A 23889-nucleotide genomic window follows, 5' to 3' on the forward strand; every position below is an offset into this window, starting at 1 on the left:
CCCCTGTCCACATGGTTTGCTCCCCTTTTTCTTTCAAGACTCTGCTTCAAACAACCCCTAGTTAGAGGCCACCTTCCGAGACCATTATTCCCACAACCCCCTTTTGCCTATCCCATCTCTCTGACCCAGCTTTACTTTTCGCTACAGTATTTTTCATTGTTTGACACATTTCATATTTTTTTGTCTTTGTTTTACTTTTAATTTCCTGTCTGTTTGACCTAGAATGTAAGCTCCAGAATGGCAAGGAATTTGTTCACTCCTATCTCCCTCATACGTAGAACAGGGCCTGACTCATAGTGTAACTCTTTGTTGAATGACTGGGATATGGCAATTTTGTGCACATAGAACCCCCAACAGCACCATCTCCAATTTCCTGACAAGACTGTCTCCTCCACCTAAACTTTAGACCATCCCTTATGGCCCAACTGCCATATATTCCTGTCTTCCTATTGCCCTACAGATCAGTCAGTTACTGGGTTCAGGGGTGTCATCAAAAACCCAGGCTCTATCCCCTTTCTTCTGCCATCCTCAGTAATCGGCCGAGTCTTGATACTTGTCTTCTCGTGGTCCCAAGATCACCACAGTTCCAGGGGTCACTTTACGACAAAATAACATCTTGCTGAAAAAGAGAGAGATTTCCTTCCATGGCTTGTTTTTCATTAGGGAAACAAACCATTCCTTCTGGGAAGACGTGCAGCAGGCTTCCCTTTACTGTGTCAAATGCCCATTTCTTAAGTACAAGGAAGTCTTGGAAAGCAAGCTGCTGGCATCAGAAGCCTTGGAAATGAGAGGCAGAAATGTTGTGGTCGGGAGTAGAGATGGTTGTTAAACAGGCAAAAGCATCTGCTGTAGTGCACGTATTTTTGACCTCCAAGGAACTTTCTTCTCCTTTTGCTCATCTTCTGTTAGAATCTTGCTTTTGCGTTAGAGATACAATATCTTACTTGTCCTCTTATGTTTAATGTTTTAAACATAATATTTTAAAGTTTTCTTTTGTTCCCTGCTTTACCTCTATTTTCTTGGAGTTCCCTTTATATTATTTTGTTTTTCTTTTGTCCTGTTTTGTGTGGTCTTCCTCATTCATGTTAGGGACTGTTTTCCTTGCTTGTCTTTTCCTATTTAAAAGTAAGACATCAAAAAGCCGATTGGAAACAATTATGTGTCCATCGGAGGGCATAGAGTGATGACAGATGAACTTACTAGAGGGTTCCTCTGGGGAATGATGTCCTTTTCAGTGGGGGACTCCCAAAGGCAATATGTGGAGATCTTTTCTTTAGGACTACTCAGTTTCTACAAAGAAGAGCATTCACTCTCAAAGCTTACTGCCTCGTTGATGGGAGTGGGAGGTGATCACATGCCTGGCTGCCGAGGAAGGGGGTGATGTTCTCAGAATTTCATACAGAAATTTTACCTTAAATCCCCGAGATCTCTGCTTTGCTTGGTGTCCACACTTTTGGTCTCTTTGGTTTAATTTTTCTGATAAATGAATATTTAATTTCATGCAACAGTGGGAGATGAGGGCAGGTCAGGAGGGGAGGAGAACAGTCGCCTGACTTCAAACAAGGGAGATGGGGGGAGGGGTCTAGGAAGTCCAAATTGCCTGTACAGACATCAGCCCACTATTTGCTAAACCTGACATCTCTGGTGCGCTTTCTCTCAAGACTCTGCTTAAGTTGTTCTTTGGTGTCAATATCTGCAGGCACTTGGGTCCCACTCACCTCCATGACGTTAGGTCCATCATCTCCTGTTATCTCCTCTCCTGTTCAGTCACTTGAGTTTTCATATATACATACAGTGGGTGCCCCCCCAAAAATGTATACACATTTTAAGAAAGGAAAAAAACTGTATTAAAATTGTAATACTCAATATATAACGATAATAAAAAATGAACACAAGTCACGTTTGATGTCTGCAATGACAAGAGGCGCTCAAAGTGGTTACTGTCAGCATCCAGACACTTCTGATTACGGGAACTACTGCTTGATTTGTTGCTGTGCGAGGCCTCCCGGATCTTCCCTTGTGCACATCACACACAGCACCATGCATCTCAAACTTATCAGGAATGTGTGCAGTTGTTAGGTGTGTTGGGGTTCTGTTGCACACTCACGCCTCCATTGTCGTTGTACTTCCACAACGTTCTCAAATTTCAAATACCACTTCAAAATGGTCTTGTGCGCCTCGAATGACAACTGTGCTTCCACCATTTTCTTTGACTGGCCTGCCTGTTGCACGGTGACGCTAGCATTCGTTTGATTAACACCACCTTTTGAGCAAACGTAATACTACACATTGCTACCGCAATCCAATTCAGCTTCAAAAAGTAATACACAGATACCATGTTTCCCAGAAAATAAGACTTAGCTGGACAATCAGCTCTAATCATCTTTTGGAGCAAAAATTATGGTATATTATAGTAAAATAAGACCGGGTCTTATATTAATTTTTGCTCCAAAAGATGCATTCGAGGTGATTGTCTGGGTAGGTCTTATTTTTGGGGAAACACAATAGCATCTCTTAAAATGTGCATACATATTTTTGGCACCCCAGTATATGTGTGTGTGTATGTGTGTGTGTGTGTGTGTGTAGTCATTTAAGTGGAGAATGCAAATCAATTATGTATGGTCAGTCTGTCATTTTCATACAGACATTCCAGAATTTTAAAGGTTATATATATTCAAATCTGTCTGATCTTGAAAGTTGAATTCATCATTTTACAAGAGAAGAAAGGAAAGCCCAGAAAAATGACTTCTTTGCCCATTGAACTGTAGTAACGGGGTCCTCCTTCCGGGACGCAACGTGGAGACATTGTCAAGCCTTCATGCTGTGGAGTCAGGTTTTGCTTTTTCATCTCAGCCCCAGTCTCAACCTGCTCTGTGATCTTGGAACAGTTTTTTAAACTCTCTGTGGCTCACTTTCCTCATAGGTAAAATGGCAAGAATAACAGTTACCTAACTCATCAGGTTCTCATTGGCATTAATATCTGCAAAGCAATTAAAAAAGAACTTTTACACACAGTACTCAATTAATCAATATATTATCTGGATAAATCACTTATGTGGATAAGGCTAACTCAACTTAAAAAAAGCATGCACAGTTACAGTAGAAAGAGATCTTAATTTAAGAATTTGTACAAATGATAATAGGGATAATTTATTGTAGTATATGTGTTCTGTATGTAGAAATTAGACTAACGATGATGCTGACAAAAAAATCATTATCCCTAGAAAAGTCCGCATTAATCTATCCATTTGAAATATGTTTAAATTTATTCAATAAAAGAAACAAACTGAATTACATAATAATGGTTTTCAAATTAAAATATACTCAGTCATCTAAAATTACTAACAATTCTAATTCTTAACAAAAACACTGCCTAAGATCATCTAAAATTTTATCTCTTTTGGCTGGTCCAAATTAATCTGCACTAAAAGTATGTGGATTTTGCTTTAAATAAAGAAATAAAACAAGGATATGTTTCTTTCATAGTTAAGTATTTCCCTGTCTACAGGTCAACCACAGTTAAAAGTAATTTAAATACTTTAACGATAGAGGCATAATTAATATCTTCCTGAGTGACTTGGGCTCAGAAAGCAGTGGCATAAAAGAAAACCCTATTTTCATCTTAAGAAATTATCTTAGTAGGAGGAGAATACCACTGTACATTTTCATTTCTTAGATCTCTTAAACACAGGCCATGATGAACTTCAGAAGTGCACCCATACCAGAATTCTGGTTGGGGCAGTTTCTGAGTGTCCCTCCAGTTGCCTTTTCTAACTAGAAGAGGTTCTACAAGGAAAACAACACACAGAGGTTAACAGGGCACCAAAGCCCATCCCAGTACTTCAGCACGGGCTCGTGAGAGAGGAAGGAGTAATTCCGGGCTTTACATGTCACATGTCTACCCATACTTTCCACTACTGTATTAGATTAGCATTTTTAGCAAAGGCATTGCTGATTCATCAGACTACCCTGACTGCCCAGCCTTTTCCTGAGGCATCTCTGCCTAGTCATTTCTCTCTGGTGGTGTGAGCTTTGGGCCCTTGACGTATTGTTGTACGCTTTTTCTCACTGAGAGTCATCCTGTTTTTATGGTATTATTCTCTAATTTGTCAGTGTCTGTTTGGATTCCATCATTTCTGTTCTTGAAGAGAAAAATAATGCTATGCAAGCAAAAAAAAAAAGAAATATTTTCAAAACTATCCTCCAAATGAATGCCAAATTAATAAAAAGAAAGTTAAATAACTATGGTCCTAGAAAGCTATGAAACTCAAGCATTTTAATATATATTGAAATTACCTAAGTTAACAATATTGCATTTAATATTATTGCCATAAAGTAATCCATACTATAATCTAAAATGAGAATAAAAACATTAAATTCAAACCGTATTATAGCACAATGACCATCATAAAAGATTTTTAGAGATTAATATCCCATATTTTGCCTTAGTCATTTTATCATATCCTGTATGTATTTTATAAAATATATATGGAATATGTAATTTCAGAAAGATTTTTATGGCCCTGATGCTAGGTTTTATATTCTATATTAGTTACAAAATGTTGATAAAAATAGCCTAACTTATAAAGTAAGGGCAAAGGTTTTTGCTGCCTGCAATTATTTTTGTATCCTTTTTGGGAAAGGACAGGTACAAACAAATGAAAATGATTAACAGCACGCTTACTGTGTACATGCAGCATGCTTAAGATCCAGGGGTCCAGCGCACGTGCGTGAAAGATACATGAGGCAACACAGGGACATGACATATAATTGCAACCCTGCGGCATTTCATGCAATCAGCACTCTTGTACAGACTCTCTGGTGGGGGGGTCAGGCCCTGCCTAGTTCCTAGGTTCTGCAGCCTCCTCTCCTAATAGCCAAGTGACCCGGCCCCACCTCACCAACTGGCTCAACCTCAGTGAATCTCTAGGAACAAACGAACCTTAGATGGTACTGGAACTCTGCAACTGATGGGCAGGCAACCGGAGCCCAAGGCCCCATGACTCAGTACTTGCTGCTCCTGTTGGCTCTGGCACCCTGCCTGGTTCTCAAGATCCAGGGCCCTTCACGTGTGCTGGATTTAAGCCTTGTCCTGCCTTCTATGCCCAAGCCCCTTCCTGGAAACTCACCCTGCACTCCTAAAGAACTGGGGCACGCCCTTCTCCTGCCTGTCCACCTCCTAGGCAGTGGGGTCCTCTTCCTCACCCACAGCTCCAAGAGGCAGCGTGGTGTTGTGGTCCAAGTCCTTAGTTTGGGAGTCTGACCGACCTCCACTTCCCAGCCATGTGTTCTCGGGGGTCCAACTAACCTCTCTGGCTTCAATGTCCTCACTTGTGAAAAGGGGTACTAGTAGCACCAACTTCATAAGGGTTCTTGTGAGGGTGTAATGAGTTAATACATATAAAACACTTAGAAGAATAGCTGGTCAAAATATGTAAGTACCCAGTAAATGTCAAGTTTTTTTAATAATCGAGCCAATAATAGAAACCAAGCTGGCTGGCTGGTACTACCAGCCTAGTGTTGGGAGCTCTAAAGGCCATGGTTTTTCATCCCATCTCTCACCTACCTGTTACACCTGCTTCCCTGGACTTCAACTTGCACTAGCAGCGGAGTCTGTTCTCCAATATGCCCCACTCCAGCTGGCTCTTGTTCTTTATTCTGGATTCAACCCCAGCTTGAGGCAGTTACTGAGTTAAGCACAGCTCTATGCCCAGAGAGCTGTCTGAAAACTTGGTTGCCTCTATAATTTAATAATTACCTCTGTATTATTCTCTTACTTGACCTCTCAGTGTTTGCTTCTCATAAGAAAAGACAAATCCTAATAAGCATCTTTATAGACAACGAAATTTGAATACAAAGAATGTACATTAATAAAATGCATAGGTATTTTCAAAATAAGGCCTATAAGGAATAACTGAAAATGTTGTTATAAACCCTATCATTAACCTTATTATAAAAATGGGCTTTGGTTTCACTTTAAAAAAAAAATCTTTTCCTTGATAGAATCAGACATCTCAAAGTAAATGTTCCTAGAGAAATCTACGAAAAGTTAAATGATCTCTTTTAAGGTCAAACAGATATTTACTTCATGCCAAATTTTTTCATCCATGCTAGCTGAATGCCAGCAGTAAATATATCTTAAGAAGCAAAGGTAAAAGGCAAAACAGGTAATGTCAACACTCTTTGTTTCAGTAACATATGAACATGACAGATGTTTCAGCATGTCTATCTGGAGGCCACAGAGAAATTATGTTCTGGTTTTCATAAATGCTTTTGATTAATTTTAAGGATTTATGTTGATTGATTCAAATTATCCAGGCCTCTCCCTGATTTATCCTTTAGTAAATAATTCTCCCTTTGAAGTCTGCAAAAGTGTTTTTTACGGAAGTTAAAAATATTTTAGCAACTAAGGTGGAAAAAAATCTGCAACCTCAAAGGAATACCCCACCATTTGCAAAAGAGTATTGGAATAATAAATATTATAGAACCCAAGACTTAAGAATAACCAAAGGGTAAAGACCATATTTTTAAATACTTGTACATAGTACTGCAGAAAAAAAGGGCGGGGAGGGACTACAGATTCATCAACTCCAAGTGTTACATTTCTTTCACATTTTAATATACTCCAAATTGGGAGGCATCTTACAATCCATGTCAGTTCATGTTTTAATTTATAGCATTTTTTTCTTTCTTAGTGGTACATACAATAATGGTGTACTATACAATCCTTGATGTCTTAGATTTAGTGAAATATTTCTTTTGTCTCTCATCTTCCCTTTTCTATTCTTTTTTGTCTTCTATTTTCCTATTCCTTTAGTTTTCCTCCCTTTCTTTATATATATTATATATATTAATAATATATGTAAGTTATATAAAATATATACACAAATTACATATAATATATATTTATATATATACACAAATTTTACACACACACACACACACACACACACACACACACACAGAGGGCCAAAAAAATGTATACATGTGTTAAGAAAGGAAAAAAACTATTAAAACTGTAATACTTTATACTGATAACAAAAGATGAATACAAGTCACGCTTGACTTCTGCAATTACAAGAGGTGCTCAAAGTGGTTACCATCAGCGTCCAGACACTTCTAATTATGGCAAACTACTACTTGAGCAACACTGATCAAAGTGTCCACTCGTACACATTTTTTGGCATCCCCGGGGTGTGTGTGTGTGTGTGTGTGTGTGTGTGTGTAGAGAGAAAGATGGTGCCAAAAAAATTTATACACATTTTAAGAAAGGAAGCTGTATTACAATTCTAATACTCAATATATACTGATAACAAAAGATTAATACAAGTCATATGTGTATACATGTTTTTGGCTTTCTCTCTCTATATACACACACACACACATACACACACACACACACATTATATAGATGTATACAAGACATAAATATATACCTATTTTGGACCCATCCAGCACCCACAAATAACTGGGGACCTCTCTTTTCTACCTGTCCATCTCCAAAGAAATGAACGAAAGTCCTTTTCCTCACTCTAAGCCCAAGCTGGGACTCCGCTAAAGGTAGATTTCCTGTCTCAGAAACAAAAGGGGCCTTCAACTCAAGGCCCCCTTACTATAAGGAGAGGCCTGCTGTAGGGCGAAGTGAAAACTACTCACTAAAACAAAGGATGCTGGGTCTGGCTTGTCTATCCTGGCCCCATTCCTCACTAGCATGGATCTTCAAAGACTGACTTAAACCCTTTGTTCTGAACTGTGGGAATGAGACAGAAGAAATGCATTTTAGCTTGTTCTCTTCCCTCATGGGATTACATTTGCGGCCAACACTTAGCTCTAGTAAGCCTCTAATAAAGATGCCAGCTTCCCAAGGGGCCCACATCCCCAGCATAGCAAACCTCAGTCTTCCTGCAGCCACACTTTAGATGTATTTTATCTCCAGAAAGCTTTCTCTTGATGCTGCCAACGTACAGAATTATTAATTAGTACAAAGCAGTGCATGTTCAAACAGCATGAGGGGGAGATCTAGGGCAACTACAACCGGCTTAAAATAAAATTTCTCTTCAGACTTCAGAGCCTCGAAGTTGGATGAAGATTTTGCTCTGCTCACAGTAAAATTGGTGGAAAACAAAGACATCAGAGTATTGCACTGAATTGCACTGTATCCTCACACTGAATTGTACATAAATGAATGAACTTCTAATGCAGGGCAACATTTAAGAGGGAATAAAGGAAAAAAACTTGGCAAATAATACATCCACATACAAAAACCTGGCTGAAAAGTCACCTGCTGGCACCTACCAATACTCCCCACCACCTTTTGTCAAACCCTCCTAGGTCTCTACTCCCAAACTCTTTAGGAAAGATAATTCCAAAAGGATTCCCACCCCTCCCAACTCAGCTTTCTCAGAATACACTAAATTGGGAAGCTGAAGGAGCAGCTGAATTACACCTGTTCCTCTTCCATTCAGGTCTCTACACCCCCCCAGGAGTTGGTACGGCGCTTGGCTCCTGTACAATTCTGCTGAAATTGGTGTCCAAAGACTGGCAGCTTTAAGTGAATCCAGAGAGTGGGCAGGTGTTGTCAACGTTCGTATCTGGAAAATCTCCATGGTGTGTGGGGAAAGATGCAAAGAAAGTCCTAGTTTCCCAGAACTTACAGGAAAACTAAGTGTCAGTATTTATTTTTTATTTTCTTGGAAGGTACTTCTTCATAGTTTATTAATATAACATATAAAACATTTCAGAAAAATTAGCAGTTAACTGTCTATTTACAGATAGTGCCGTTCCTCCAGAAGTTATGGGAGCTGGCTTAACTGAGTTCAGTAAATATCAAAATTAAGTTCAGGAAAAAATGATGCTGATTCATTTGGTGAAATTTTCCTCCTTTTAGCCTAATACATCTCAACACATCAACACATCTCTAGAGAGACAATATGTTTTAGTGGTCTCCGTCTTGGGCTCTGGAGTTGAACTTGGGTCTGAATACACCATCTATAAGCTATTTGACTTTGGACATGTTACTTAATATCTCAGGTCTCTGTTTCTTTATCTGTAGAATGGGTATAATAAGGTTACCTAATTGTTTCTCATTTCCTGTCTACTATTGATTCAATAATCAATCAAGTTTTCAGTTTTCCTTATTCCTTTTCATCCTCTCTACTTACTGGGAAGTTATACATACGTATGTAATATTCCTATTCTTTCAATGGTTACGCTTAAATTTTTAAAGACATACCTAACTTAAAGTTTGCAAGTCTTCAACATCTCTGTGCTTCTCCTAAACAGTAACAGGACAGTAGAATGTTTGTATTCTGATCATTTAAATCTGAGTATGGACTGGTATTTTAATTCTGTCTTGTTTGTTTTAGCACTAAAATGTGTCATAATCAGTATTATTATCTTATCAATCATCATTCTAACCAATCAAAACTTTTTTGATTACCTACATTCTTGTTCATTTCTTTGCATATCATTCATTCTTTTGGGTTCAATTTCCTTCGTACTAAAATATATCCTTTAGGAGGTACTTGTTATCAGGAAACTCAGAATGAGACTACTGGTGTCATTAGCTGGCACTCCCACTTGAGTTAAAGAGGAGCTGTGGATGAAAATCTATGCGAACAGTTATTGTCCCTCAGTGTGTTGACAGTACTGGTCCATGTCTTCTGATTTGTTGTTGCCTTTGAGAGGACTGTTGGTAGGATAGTGGTATTATAATTCCTTTAGAAGCAATTTTTCTTTTCTCCTCATTTGCTTTATGATCTATTCTTTGACTCTGGTGTTTTCTTTTTCAGTTTCATTAGGAAATATCTAGGTGTGGTCTCACTGTGCTTCCTGAATCTGAATATTCATGTCTTTCATCAACTCGAGAGTATGATTAGGCATTATCTTATTAAAAAATCGCCTCTCTTCAATTCTCTCTAGTCTGTCCTTATAGAATTCCTAGGTAACATACTTTGTGTCTTTTCATTCAATCTTTCTTATCTCCTACCTTCTCTTTCTTATATCCGTGCCACCTTCTGGATAATTTTTTCAGATCTATCTTCCAGTTCAAAATTCACATCCATAATAACATTCAATCTGCTGTTTAGCCTATTGTTTGAGTTACTATCTTATCCATCCAATTACTTTTTTTTTCCACCAAAAAGAGGGTTTATTTGGGAAAAGAAAAGAAACAAAACGACCACAGCAGTGTGAGGACACATACCTCTGGTCGGAGCTCCAGCTGGCTGCACACCGTGCAAAAGAAAAGAGGAATTACCATCTTTTTCATTGCTAGACATTCTATTATTTCACTTCTAAAAGTTCTTTTCTTTTTTGTCTCATGTTGTCTTACCTTTTCTTTAAATACTGTCTTTTATGTCTTCAGTCATATTAGAATTATTTAATATTCTCTTTCAGATAGTTTGTTTACCTGTTGCCTCTATTTATTTTTGACAGCTGGTCTTGCCAGTGTGGATGGCTTCTGTGTATCTTTTGTGCTTTGGGTTTATAAGCTCAAGTTAAGTGAAACTTATTTGTAGGAATCCTGCTTAGGATGAGGTGCTCCCTCTAGAGAAGTATTCAACTTACTTCTACCAGGCACCCAGGGAGTATTGCGGTCTGAGACCAATTTTAATACTAAATTCTCCGGTTCGGGTTTCCCAGACTATGCAGGTAAAGTACATTAAAAACCTCAAATTCACATATGGTAGAGACCCATGTTTAAAAATTCCCACAGGATATTTTACCTTTCCTCTCTAGCCCATGCCAAGAAATACAAGCTAGTTTCTTTGGGTCTCCCATTACTAATAGGTGAATTTTTTCTCCCAGGGCATACATCTTTGAAGATACCTTCAACTTCCAATTTTATATGGGTCCAAGTCTTTATCATGTGTGTAAAAACCTGAAAACCAGATTACTGAGTGTGACACTCCTTCTCGCCAACCCCTGCTCCTGGGAGGTACCAGTTCACACACTCTGATTCTCACACTCTTCATTTCTGCCCCTAAGGATCTCTTACCTTCCTGTGAGCTCCAGTATTTAAAAGGCTTTTAAATTATATTTCAAGTAGCATTTTCAAGTTGTCTATTCCATAAAATTGCCATAATCAAATTCTCTCTGTTCTGTCTGTTAATCAACACGAGCGTATTACTTTGAGAAAAAGAAAATATTTTTAAAATGCGTAATGTAGTGATATAACACAAATAGCTGCTCATGAGATGTAGTGTATCCTTGGATTAGAGCAGCTGAAAAATTAGACCCCACGGGTGAATACAGGCTTGTCAGAAATAATTGATATATGATTCTTTGTTAAATAAAATAAACACTGAATACTTTCACAAATTTTGTTGATCTTATAAGACAAGCTACAAAGTATAGCCACTTACATGCAATACAAGATGTCATACATGTAATAAGTTCTCTATTTCATGTAACTTCCAGATTTTCTCAACTAAGGCCACCATTTCTTAAAGGCAAATTATTGCATAATGATAATAATTATATATATATATGTATTTAATATTTATAATACATCTAGTGTAGGAGACAAATAAAACCAACTTCCTTATTAATGTTAGCAAACATATTAATATCCATGAAACAGTAAAGTTTTATGGAAAAACCTTAGAGAAATCTATGGGAAGTGATAGGCTGCAAAGGGCACAGAGTTGAGAGATAGATGGGTGTGGGCTCTGAGGCCATCTCTATATTCGTTGGCTGTGTGACATTAGGTGAGTTAATTAACCTCTCTAAGCTTCCTCTTCATCAATAAAAGAAGAGATGAGTGATACCTTGGCAGGGTTGCAGTCAGGATTAAACGAGACAATGAATTCATCTAGCAAATGCTGAATAAACGTTAGTGGAAAGACAGGAAAAAATGAAAAGGGGGGGGCTGAGAAACTTGAAATATTAAGGAATTCAGTGCCCCTTATTTCATTAAAGAATAGGAGTATGTTTGCCATGCTGTCCAGTGAATTAGCCTAATGCTAATTTCTAAATAATCATTGTCTAGACTGCTATCATTCATGCAAATTCATTTCATGTCTTATGGGAAGTTTAATACAACAACAAAGACAAGTCAATTTGCCTAAAGATGCCTAAAGTCAAGCGCCCAAAGATGTTTGGAGCCATCCATCCCTCAGGAAGGTCCCTTAGTAAACAGTGGAGGGCATCAAACAATGAGACTTCTCCTGGAAAAAGAGTTCCTAAAGTAACTTATGAAAGGCTACAATAAGTGAAACGTTGCCTCTGAGTAAACTGAACTTGCAACTTTTTTTCCTCCAAAAAGAAATTAAAAAGAATCAGAGCAGAAGGGTAGGAGAGTAAAACTACACAAATGCTTTTGACCAGCACCCGCAACAGAAAAGAGTTCTGATCACCTTCCAGAAATTTCTAAAGGAAGAAAAAGAATACTTTAGTGGCCATTGTTTCTGCTGAGATGTTTTCAGATGTCTGTTTCCTCTGAATAAGTTTGGAGGCATGGAGGAGCACCAAACACCCTCACGGGAAAATGGCCTAACCCTATATCCTATTCCCCCTATTTGGTAATGTTTATTAGTTTTGTGTTTTTTGAAATAGGTCTCTGCCCTCAGGAATGTTGAAATTGCTCAAGTAAGTAAAGGGATGATCTGCTCCAGCCTAACCTGACATAGCCATTAATTCATCTCTGGATGAGGACAGTGTACGTGCTGTTCCTGTCATATCCCAGACTATAAACATTGTTTTCCCATCCATTCCTGAGGATATTTAATTGGGGGAAAATCTTGCTCTGAGTGAACAGGTAGGCTTTTATCTCAGGTAATCTCTCAGGAGATGATCTGTGTCACCTTGGTAATAGACAAGAGAAAGGAAAGGACATTTAATAAGAGGGGAAGAAAAAAGACACTACATCATTCTTGGGTCCAACAGGATTTAAGTGTGGGACAAAAGCTAAAATACACAGTGTGTGAGAATGGATGAAGGTGATGAAGATTTAAAGTCTAGTAATGCCTTTCTCCTTCGTCAGAATCCTGGGTGGGGGACCCCCACATCTCTATCCCCAGGAACAATACGTCGCTTTGAAAATATCAGTCTAAATGTAGCAATAATGATCACATGTTACAGGCGTTTTACAAATGCAAATATCTGTTCTGAACTAGCATCACATAAACAGGAGTTAATTGTACTAATAAGTTAATGACTGTTAATAAGTGTTAAGATGTGTGCCTTTAAGTTAAAACACTGATAAAATAGAGAGGATGTTTAGAGAAAGGGACAACGAGGATAGCAGTATTGTTTAATCTGACATGGATTACAATGCTGTTAGTTTCAGCAAGATTGACCATATTGTATAGGAAATCCTAGCCAGTGCAATAAGGCAATAAAGAGAAATAAACAGTGTACAATTTAGAAAGGAAGAAGTAAAACCATCTCTATTCACAGAAGAAATTATCTTCACAGAAAATCCAAAAGAATCTACAAAAGCTATTAGAATTAATAAGAGGTTCGAAAAGTCATAGTTTTCAATACACAAAATCAACAGTATTTCTATATACTAGCAATAAACAATTGGAAATTTAAATTCAAAGAAAAACTTACCAAATATAATAGGACCATGAAACATTAAATATTTAAGTATAAACCTAAGAAGTATATCTAAGATCTGACTCTTGAAACAGTACAAAATACTGATATTAAATAAGATGTAAATAAGTTGGAAAATGTACCCTGTTCGGGGATTGTAAGACGAAATAGTGTTAAGATGTTAATTCTCCCCAAATTGATCTATAGATTGACAGCAATCCCAATAAAAATTCTAACAGGTTATTTTGTGGAAATAAACAAACATGATTTTAAAATTTATATGGAAAGGCAAAGAACTAGAATAGCTGAAACAGTTATGAAAAAGAACACAGTTGGAGGACACATACGACCTGGTTTCCAGACTTCTAATACAGCTACAGTGATCAGTACAGTAACAGTGAAGTACTGACAAAAGGATAAACAACAAATGAACAGAACTGGACAGAGTGTTCCGAAATAGACCCACACATATACAGTCAATTGATCCTGGACAATCGGACATTCACTTGCAAAAAAAAGAACCTTGACCTTGACCTCTACCATACTAATTAAAATAACATGGATCACAGACCTAGATTTAAACCTCAGACTATGACACTTCTCAAAGAAAACAGAGAACATCTTTGTGACCTTGAATCAGGCAGAGATTACTTAGATACACAAAAAGCATGATCCCCCAAAGAAAAGCTTGATAAACTAGAGTTTATAAACATTTTAAAATTATGCTCTTTGAAAGAAAAAAAAAACACTTATGAAAATGAAAAAACCCACTGGCTGGAAAATATATTCAAATCACATTAAAAAATGTATTCCTTTATCTAATAAAGGATTTTTGGCTAAAATATATTAGGTTGGTGCAAAACTAACTACAGTTTAAAAGGTTAAAAATTGTAAAAACCTCAATTACGTTTGCACCCCCTAATATAAAAAACTCTCAAAACGTAATAATAAGAAAACAAACAACCTAATTTTAAAAATGAGCAAGATATTTGAAAAACACTTCATCAAAGAAAAAATATGAACAGCAAATAACCAAAGAAAGTATGCTCAACATCATTATTCATTATGGAAATGCAAATTAAAAGCACAGTGAGATACTGTCACCTACTGAAATGGGAAAGATAAACAAAAAAGAAAAAAAAGAAAAACTGGCATATCAAGGGCTGCCAAAATGTGGAGTAACCTGAACTCTAATATACTGCAGGTGGAAATGCAAAATTATTCCATCACTTTGGAAAATAATTTGGCAATTTCTTATATACACTCACCGTATGACTTAGCAATCCCAGGAGAAACTAAGACATAAGTACACACAAAAACTTCTGTGTGAATATTTATAGCAGCTTCATTCAATCACCCCAAAAAGGAAACAAACTAAATATCCTCCAACTGATGGATGGATTTAAAAACTGTGGTATATTCATATAATGAAATCCTACTTGACAACAAGAAGAAATGAATGGTACACCTAACAATATGGATGAAACTCAAATGAATTATGCTAAGATTTACAGATTTACTAAGGCCACATGATATATGATTATGTTAGATGACATTCTGGAAAGAACAAACCTCTAAGGACAGAAAATGTATCAGTGGTTTCCAGGGCTAGGTTGACTTCAAAGGATCACAAGGATATTTTTTGTGGTAAGAAAGTGTTCTACATCCTGACTGTGGTGATTTACATGACCACATGCTATTGTCAAAACTCACAGAACTGTAAATTGAAAGAGATGAACTCTCCTGCATGTAAATTATACCTCGATAAAACTGAATTTAATTTTTAAAAGATTTTTGAAAAGCTGATGCTGGGGGAAAATATAATAAGGATCAGAGACAAGTCAATGAGAAAAAAAAAATCTTATAAGAAGAAAGCACAGCTACCTAACCACAATGAAAGGAACTTGAAGAGAGAAAAGGGTTTCAAGAGACGATGAAACCAAAAAATTAAGGTTAAGATGTCTCCAAAAGATAGCTTCATCCTCGCCTGAGAGGTCATCAGGAAAATAAGAGTATCTTAAGAAATAAGAAATCATTTGCTCTAGAGCAGCTGAGGCAACTGAGTGACAGAGTAGTAGGTAGAATTCTAAAATGCCCCCACCCCATTCCTCTCCCCTGGTGTACACACCTTGTATAATCCGCTCCACTTGAGTGTGGGTGAGACTTGTAAGTAGCATGGGAATTCACTCCCATGATTAGGTGACTAGTCAATTGACTTTGAGTTTATCAAAAGGAAGTTTATCCTGGGTGAACCTGACCTAATCAGGCTAGCCTTTAAAAAAGGGGGGCTGGGCCCTCGTGAATGGAAAGGGTCCCCTGCCGTGTTGTGAACTGTCTGTGCAGGAGTCCATGAAGCAAAGACCTGAGTGACAGCAGCCCCTAGTTGCTGAGAGCATCTCCAGCCAAGAGTCAGCTGGAAACGGGGACCGATTTCTGCCAACAACCAGTGATCTTGGAAAAGGACACCAAACCTCAGATGAGATCAAAGCCCCGGAAAACACCTCGATCTCAGCCTGGGAAGAACCCATGCCCAGACTTCTGATGTAGAGAAACTGTGAGATGATAAATGTGTGTTGGTTTAAGCCACTGAGTTTGTGGTGATTTTGTCATGCAGCAATAGAAAACCAATTCAGAGTGAATTAAAATGTGTCAAGCTAGTTTAATCAATGCAAATACTTTCGTGGTTTTGACTCCAACAGCTCCTCACCCGACAGTAAGCTAGTTTTCATGATTTACCATACATTGACTCAAGCATCACAAACGGTAATGTCATAGAAGAGGGGAAGACTAGAGGGATGACATTTTTAGAGAATAATCTCCATTAATTCTGTTAAGTGGCGGCCAAGAGAGCACGGCAGACTGGTGGAGGGGCCTTCTGCTGGAGGTTCCCTGCTCTTGTCTCATCACACTTGATAATTCACGGTCCCTACAGGCTTCCCTTCTCTATCTCGGGGCCATGACTGCAGCCACCAAAGTATTATCCTTCTCCTCTCTGGGCTGGACAGCCTCATACAGGTCTCCAGGGCCAACAGTGGCCACCAGGGCAGAAACACGTCAGTGTTCACTGGACTTTCTTAATACTCATTCTTAACACATTTGTGAGGCTGGGCACCAGGAAATAACCACTCAACTTTATAATCATAAAAGAAAGCATGACTCATTCCTGAAGCATCTTTCCATATATGTGAAAATAGCTAGGAGGGTCCCTCCCCCTGCCCCCGCCAAAGAATACTACTTGAATTACAGGTTGCGATATCTTGCAAATTAAAAAAAATTATATTCTTCATCTTCATAACATTATTAGTTGTTTATATTATTCGATAAAGCTGTTCATTCTAAATGTCATATAATGAGAACGGAACAAATAGTAACTTACCCTGTAACTTTTTAGTCTGATGAAATCGACCTTCATAGAGACAAATCTATCTGAATTTCGACTGATGCTCTTAAGGTGTTCTACAAGGTCAGCACAGAACTTGTAACCTCCTTTTAGCACACACAGGACCATAATGTCACAGTATCCTATGTCTTTCATAATATCCTTAGCCAGCCGCTCAATTCTGAAAGAAGGGATTAAAAAATATATTAAACCATAACTACTTCTGAGTAGTTTTTGTTCCTTTCAGAAAAATGCGTGATGTATTATGCATATTAGATTATGCAGGGGAATGTGGAGAGGAGCTTGGGAGACAGAAGCCTACAGATAAAGACGCTTTGTTCAAGTTGGACAAAGAGAGAGTGTTCAAAACAGATTTCTGACAACCACATCGTCAATAATACATATTTGCTCCTCTGCATCACAAAAAATACTTAAGGTGTAAAGTATAAAGTCAAAGATCATGAATGCTATCATTTTATCACTACAGAGCCTGGCAATGCTGTGATGGCATTTGGTGATAATCAAGCTGACTTTATAGCAGAGAAAAAGGAAATGGAGAATGACTCACCCACCTTACAACATTAGAGGAGCCCTTGGCAACTATCAAAAGAATAACATTTGCTTTATATTTGACAAAGATAGTACATTACCTATGTGAAAGGTGCCCCAGAGTACAGTTCCAGTAGACAGCATTTCCATGGAACAAGATGTGAATGATGCCTCCGAGTTATGCAATGATTGGGCTGGCACCCAATACCTAATTTGGAACTATCATTGTGTTTTTTTCTAACTGCTTCATGTGTATAAGTCCGTTGACCACACACCCATACATTAAAACCTTGAACGCAGGATCTAAGGTACATTTTTTAAAAATTCCCACTGGCACCTCAAGTTGAATTAGACTTCAAATAGATAAAAAAAAAAAAATCGAATGATCTGAAGACATATGTATATATAAAACATATTACATGTGATCTACATATATAATATATAATTGCATAATGCATTTTATATATTATATGATTTGATGTTTCTTTTATTTTTATTTTATTTCTAATTAAAAAATGTTTAATTAAAAATTTTTTTTCAATTACAGTTGAGATACAATATTATATTAATTTCAGGTGTACAACACAGTGATTAGACATTTATATAACTTACAAGTTGATCACCCTGATGATTCTAGTACCTACCTGACACCACACATAGTAATTACAAAGTACAGCATTATTCACTATATAGTCAATATTTCCTGTGCAGTACTTTACATACCTGTGACTGTTTTTATAACTGGCAATTTGTACTAATCTTAATCCCTTCACCTTTTTTACCCTATTATATATGTTTTATATAAGTATGCGTATACATATGCATACACACATATATACATACACATATAAAGTGGCAACCATGGTTTCAGGAGATGTTTCTCAGAATATGATCATCAAAAAATGTACATCAGTATGCCAGATATTCTACAAACAGGGACATCCGTTTCCATCCTGATGGAGTGAGGAGGTCAGCACATCCTCTCCACAAACAGCAACTACAAAGCTGGACAAAACTGTCAAAAACAACCATTTCAAGCACTCTGGAATCAACCAAAGGCATACAACAAACTGAGAATGATTTATTCATGAAATCACTGAACACTGGGTAGAAACAGGACAAGTCTGTGGCATTCTTGCCCATGAATGCCCCGTTGTGTCCCTCCCCGATCAGCTCTGTTGCTCAACAAGGTAGCTCAACCAGAGTGGGCCACTGCCAGAGGGAACCCACCTGGCTGGGAGCACTGTCAGCTAAAATGGCCATGTTGGGAGCATGTGAACAGGAAGGGCCAGTGGCTCCACTTTCCTGTATTTGCAGTCCTGTTTGAGCAACTACTAACTGGTTAGACCAGTCCGGGATTTGACAGGGAATTCTGGGAGGTTAGAGTCACAGGAGAGGGGTAAACAATAAACTCGTCACAGATCCCTAATTGACCAGAAGTTATGTGCATGCCCAGAAGAGACTAGAGTGGGCCCACACCACGCACACATCCCTGAATGATGGAGTGTGTAAGCATGTGCAGAAGAGACACATGAAAGCCCAGTAGAATGTAAAAGCTAAGGAAGACTTGAAAAAGGCCGGAAATTTGAACGTGCCTGCCAACCATACATTTATCAGCAGAGAGTGGAAGCTTTACTGGCTCAAGGTGCCTGAGTATAATCGCTAACCAACCTTATGCTGAAGACTAAGCTATTCAGACAGAGGGGTGAACCCTAGTAAGGAGGCTTAAAAATAAAAACAAGAAAAATAAACTGCACATCATCAGAGGCCACACATTGTGGGGGAGACATATTTCACAGAGAGGAAGACAGAAGAAAAACAAAAACAGAGAATAAGAGCAATGCATACAAAATAGTTGGTCAATATTAAACCAACTATATCAATAATCACTTTAAATTGGTCTAAGTATACCAATTAAAAGGCAGAGACTGTCAGAGTAGATTAAAAAAAATCCTAATATACGTTGTCTAGAAGAAATCCACTTTAAATATAAAGACACAGATAGACTAAAAGTAAAAGGATGTAGAAAATATACCATGCTAACATTAATCAAAAGAAAGCTAGAGTTGCTACATTAATTTCAGACAAAGCAGACTTCAGAGCAAGGAAATTATCAGGCATAAAGAGGGGTATTACATAATAATAAAAAGGTCAATTCTCCAAGAAGACATAACAATCTTTAACATGTAAGCACCTAACAACAGGGAGTCAAAACAATGATAGAACTACAAGGAGAAATAGATGAAGCCATTACTGCAGTTGCACACTTCAACACCCTTCTCTCAGTAATTGAGATCCAACAGGCAGAAAACCAGTAAGGATATAGCTGAATTGAACAGTACCATAAATCAACTGGACCTAATTGATGTTTATAGAATTCTCCATCCAACATTATTTCTCAATAAGAAAATGAAAAGACAAGACACAGACTGGGAAAATAGTTACAAATCACATATCCGATAAAGGACTTGCATCAAGTATACATATATAAAGAACCCTTACAACTCAATAAGATGACAAGTCAGTTTAAAAAACTGGCAAAAGAACTTAAACAGACATCTCTCCAAAGAAGACATATAATAGCTAACAAGCACACTAATCATTTGGAAAATGCAAATTAAAACCACAATGAGATAGAATTATACATCTGCTAGAATGGCTATAATCAGGAAGGAGGACAGACAATGCTAAATGTTGGCAAGTATGTGGAGAAATTGGAAACCTCATACATTGCTGGTGGAAACGTAAAATATACAGCCACGTTGGAAAATAATTGGCAGTTTCTTAAACTTAACATAAAACCTAGAATTCCACTCAAAGGAATCCATCCAAGAGAAATGAAAAGATATGCCCCCACAAAGAATTATGCGTGAATGTTCATCGAAGCATTATTCATAATAGCCCCAAACGAGAAATCCAAATGTCCATCAACTGGTGAATCAACAATTAAATAGTGTATGTTTTCAGTTGGTTTAATTGTTAAAGTCAATCAGGTTTCTTTCTTTGTTCAGGAATTTCTATATATTTAATATGAATTGTCAACAGGGAGATTAAGCAACTTGGGAGATACAAAATTTCCCAAATTTATTTGATCACAAAATTGTTTTATCCCTCTGAGGATCAGAATTTTTTTCCACAGAAAGTCATCTTAGGCCGTGAGAAAACCCAAGCTAGACCTTATTTTAATAATATATTATAATTTGAGAGAACATACAATGGAAAATTTTAGAATTTGAGTGAAAGAATGATATTTCCTTTTGCTTACAGATAGAAATTGATGGAAAGATAATGTCTTGGGAATAGTGACCACCTAATGTTTTTCAAACTTTCTTTTGGAGGAGGGCCTATTTCATAGTTAAATTTTAACTCAAAGATATAACACACACACGTGCACACACACATGTAGAGGCAGAAGCACGATGGTTTAAGGAAAGGGTAGAGCAGGGCCCAAAATCTCCATTTGCTCCTACTCCCCAGTACTGCCCCCACCATCCCAATTTCTGGGTCTCTGAAGAATCTCTAAGATTCCTGGGAAGGCACTGTGAAATACACAAAGCTTGCTTTCCACATAAATGTGAAGGCTTAAGTATTTGACCTTTGTCAAAGGTCCTGGAAAGGTAATAGTCTGGGCATGAGGGCTGTTTTGTGCAAGGGGTATGACCTATAAATCCTGATCTTGTGGTAGCCTGAACTGGAGGGGGCTCTCTGAAAATCAAGGGACAAGTGGGGGTGATTTAGGGGCTTACAACAGGTGAGAAAATGTTGGCTTTTGGAAAGCCAATCGGCTCGGAAGCAGCCAGAGGATATCAATGTAGATGGGTCAGAAATAAGTAGAAATCATATTCTAGAAATAGTTCTGTACAGATTTTTTAAAGCTGCACATATACCTATTCCCAAAACTTTATTACTGGCTGGAAAATATAATTGTACAGACTGGGTGATCTCTGATACATTACTTGCTTTGAAATAAATGCAAGTTGCAGGAAAAGCCAGGGCTTTAGGGTGTGTCCTATGAAAGCAAAGGTCACTTCTTAACTCAAGAGTCTGTGGAAAATGTGAGACAAAGGTGCTCAGGTGAAAAGCAATGCTTTCCCATCTCCCATTTTCATCAGTTTGTACAGGACATTGTTATCTTGAGGCTGTTACTTGTAATGTCATACTTTATGTATGTATATCCTTCTTACCATTTCTCCTGGACAAATGTAAACAGTTCCAGATAAAGCACAGATTCTTTTTATTCCAAATTCTCTGTCCTACAAAAGTTCTGTTCACTGCTATATAAAAGTGACTCAGGAATAGGGTCGTAAAATTTATTGCCTGATTCACACGAGAGCCAGCCCAGCACAGGACTAAGACCGACACAGGAAGTAACACTCACCTGTCCACAATGACGCCATGAGGTATAAGGACATATTCCAAATCTCCATAATAGTGCTGTGGGTATGTGAATAAATTCAAGTCATACCCCGGCCAATCGTCCATAATCTGTGAATCAAATTATTTTGGTTATGATATTTTTCATTGGAAATTTTGAAAACAAATACACAAAAAGAGTATCATTTGAAAAACAGACTACGTCTGACAATCAATATGGCATTACATTATATTCTGTCAACTTACGAAAAGCTCAGTGGGACAAGGTAATTTGTTTCACATAACCTGATAAAGGACCTACAGCTGAAGTGAGAGAGTACGTACTCCCTTCCTAAAACTTGACATCATGCAATAAAAATATAAACTCAGTGTCTTATAGCTAACTTGATAGTATTGTTTCTAAGAATGCATATGTGTAACTATATAACATATCTAAATTATAAAAATTAGCATGAATATAACATGAATATATATAACATGTTTGTAATTATATTAATGGAGACAGTATCATCATACATTACTATATTATACCGTGTTTCCCCGAAAGACCTAGCCGGACAATCAGCTCTAACGTGTCTTTTGGAGCAAAAATTAATATAAGATCCAGTCTTATATTATTACTATAATGCAATATAATATAATACCAGGTATAATATAATACCGGGTATAATATAATATAATATAATATAATATAATATAATACCGGGTCTTATATTAATTTTTGCTCCAAAAGATGCATTAGAGCTGATTGTCCAGCTAGGTCTTATTTTCGGGGAAACATAGTATATACCATTACATTTCTAGGCATGTAAATGCCTCATCGGCCTGGGAAAGACAACCTATTAAAAGTACAAGTCTCCCGGGATTAATGTAGACCCAAACTTCTGAGTCACCTGGTCCTTCTAGTAAAAACTGCTACAGGATGTACTATGGTCAGTACTGAAGTCAGTCTTATTGGGGAACTGTTGCTCCAGAAAAGTGGCCTATTCCTGTAGTAGGAAGACTGCTAGCAAGCCTTCCTCTTGCTTAGGATGGGATGTGCAAGTTGTGTGGTTCAAGCAGTAGAGGTAGGAAAGAAAACAAAGCTGAAGGTATTACTGTGACTTTCGGATCAAGGAAGGATGCAACACGAAGGTATTACCCATTCTCAAACCGTACTGTGGCTGCCCTGCAGGTTCTGGTTCTCGTTATTACTCCTGCACACTTCCATCAGACGCCTCTACTGAGCTTCCGAGGCCCCTCCTAATGCAGACTATCATAATTTTCCCGTCCCGTTCCCTTCACCATCCCCTTCCATCCGCAGATTGCTCTTCAGTCAAGTCATGATCCTTCCCAGCTGTGTTCTGTTCATGTGTCTTGCACCTACAAACCTCTCTCTCTCTTCCCCCTCAACCTCTGTATTCCAAGCTCAGCTCCCTTTGTGGAAGCTCAGGTCAGGCCCCACTTCGTTCTGGAGGCCCGTTTCTGCTCTCTGATCTTCTCTCCCAAATCCCTGGTGCCCCTGACAGCTATCTAGTCTCCCAAAGGCTCCCATTCAGGTTCCTTGATTAGATTCCTGTCCCTTCCAGCCTCTGGCTCCCTCAGTCTGGTTTGGTTTTTGTTGTTTTAGAACCCATCTGAACTTCACGGAATGCTGGGACACTCTCCTGCTTTCCATTCTTCTCCTCATTAGGGATTTAAAACCAGTTCTCTTTTTGCTCAGATTTTGGAAGGTCATTCTACCCCACACGTGCTCCCCAAGTTCTGGAATGCCGGCCAAATGAAACCTGTGAGTATTGCTCCCCAAATTTATCCTTTCCTCCCAGCAAAGGACAACTCATTTTCCCAGTTCTTAGGTCAAAACCTTGGAGTTGTTGTCCACTCCGTTCTTTCACCCCATTAGCAACTCTTATCATCAATTCCTTGAAAATGGAACCAGGACCTCCTGTCAGCATCTCCACTGCCTCCCCCATCCGTGCCACCATCATTTCCCCAGGGACTATTGCCACAGCTGCCAAACTCACCTCCTGGCTTCCACCTTGGCACACACCCCCTGGCCACACATG

The 23889-nt window shown here is 38.0% G+C and overlaps 1 protein-coding gene across 3 annotated transcripts in view; it reads right to left on the bottom strand.

Moving 5' to 3' along the window:
- The window catches only part of PRTFDC1 (phosphoribosyl transferase domain containing 1), an 88362-nt gene that overhangs the window by 59512 nt on the left and 4961 nt on the right, over nucleotides 1-23889 (bottom strand). For all 3 annotated transcript variants that reach the window (XM_033100513.1, XM_033100514.1, XM_033100515.1), the window contains exons 2-3: nucleotides 21849-21955; nucleotides 16919-17102 (exon numbers count right to left, since the gene is read on the bottom strand). In XM_033100513.1, the coding sequence (XP_032956404.1) occupies nucleotides 16919-17102; nucleotides 21849-21955 (291 nt within the window). The remainder of the gene's footprint in view (nucleotides 1-16918; nucleotides 17103-21848; nucleotides 21956-23889) is intronic.

Source organism: Rhinolophus ferrumequinum, assembly GCF_004115265.2.
Source record: "Rhinolophus ferrumequinum isolate MPI-CBG mRhiFer1 chromosome 5 unlocalized genomic scaffold, mRhiFer1_v1.p scaffold_110_arrow_ctg1, whole genome shotgun sequence".
Taxonomy (NCBI): Eukaryota; Metazoa; Chordata; class Mammalia; order Chiroptera; family Rhinolophidae; genus Rhinolophus; species Rhinolophus ferrumequinum.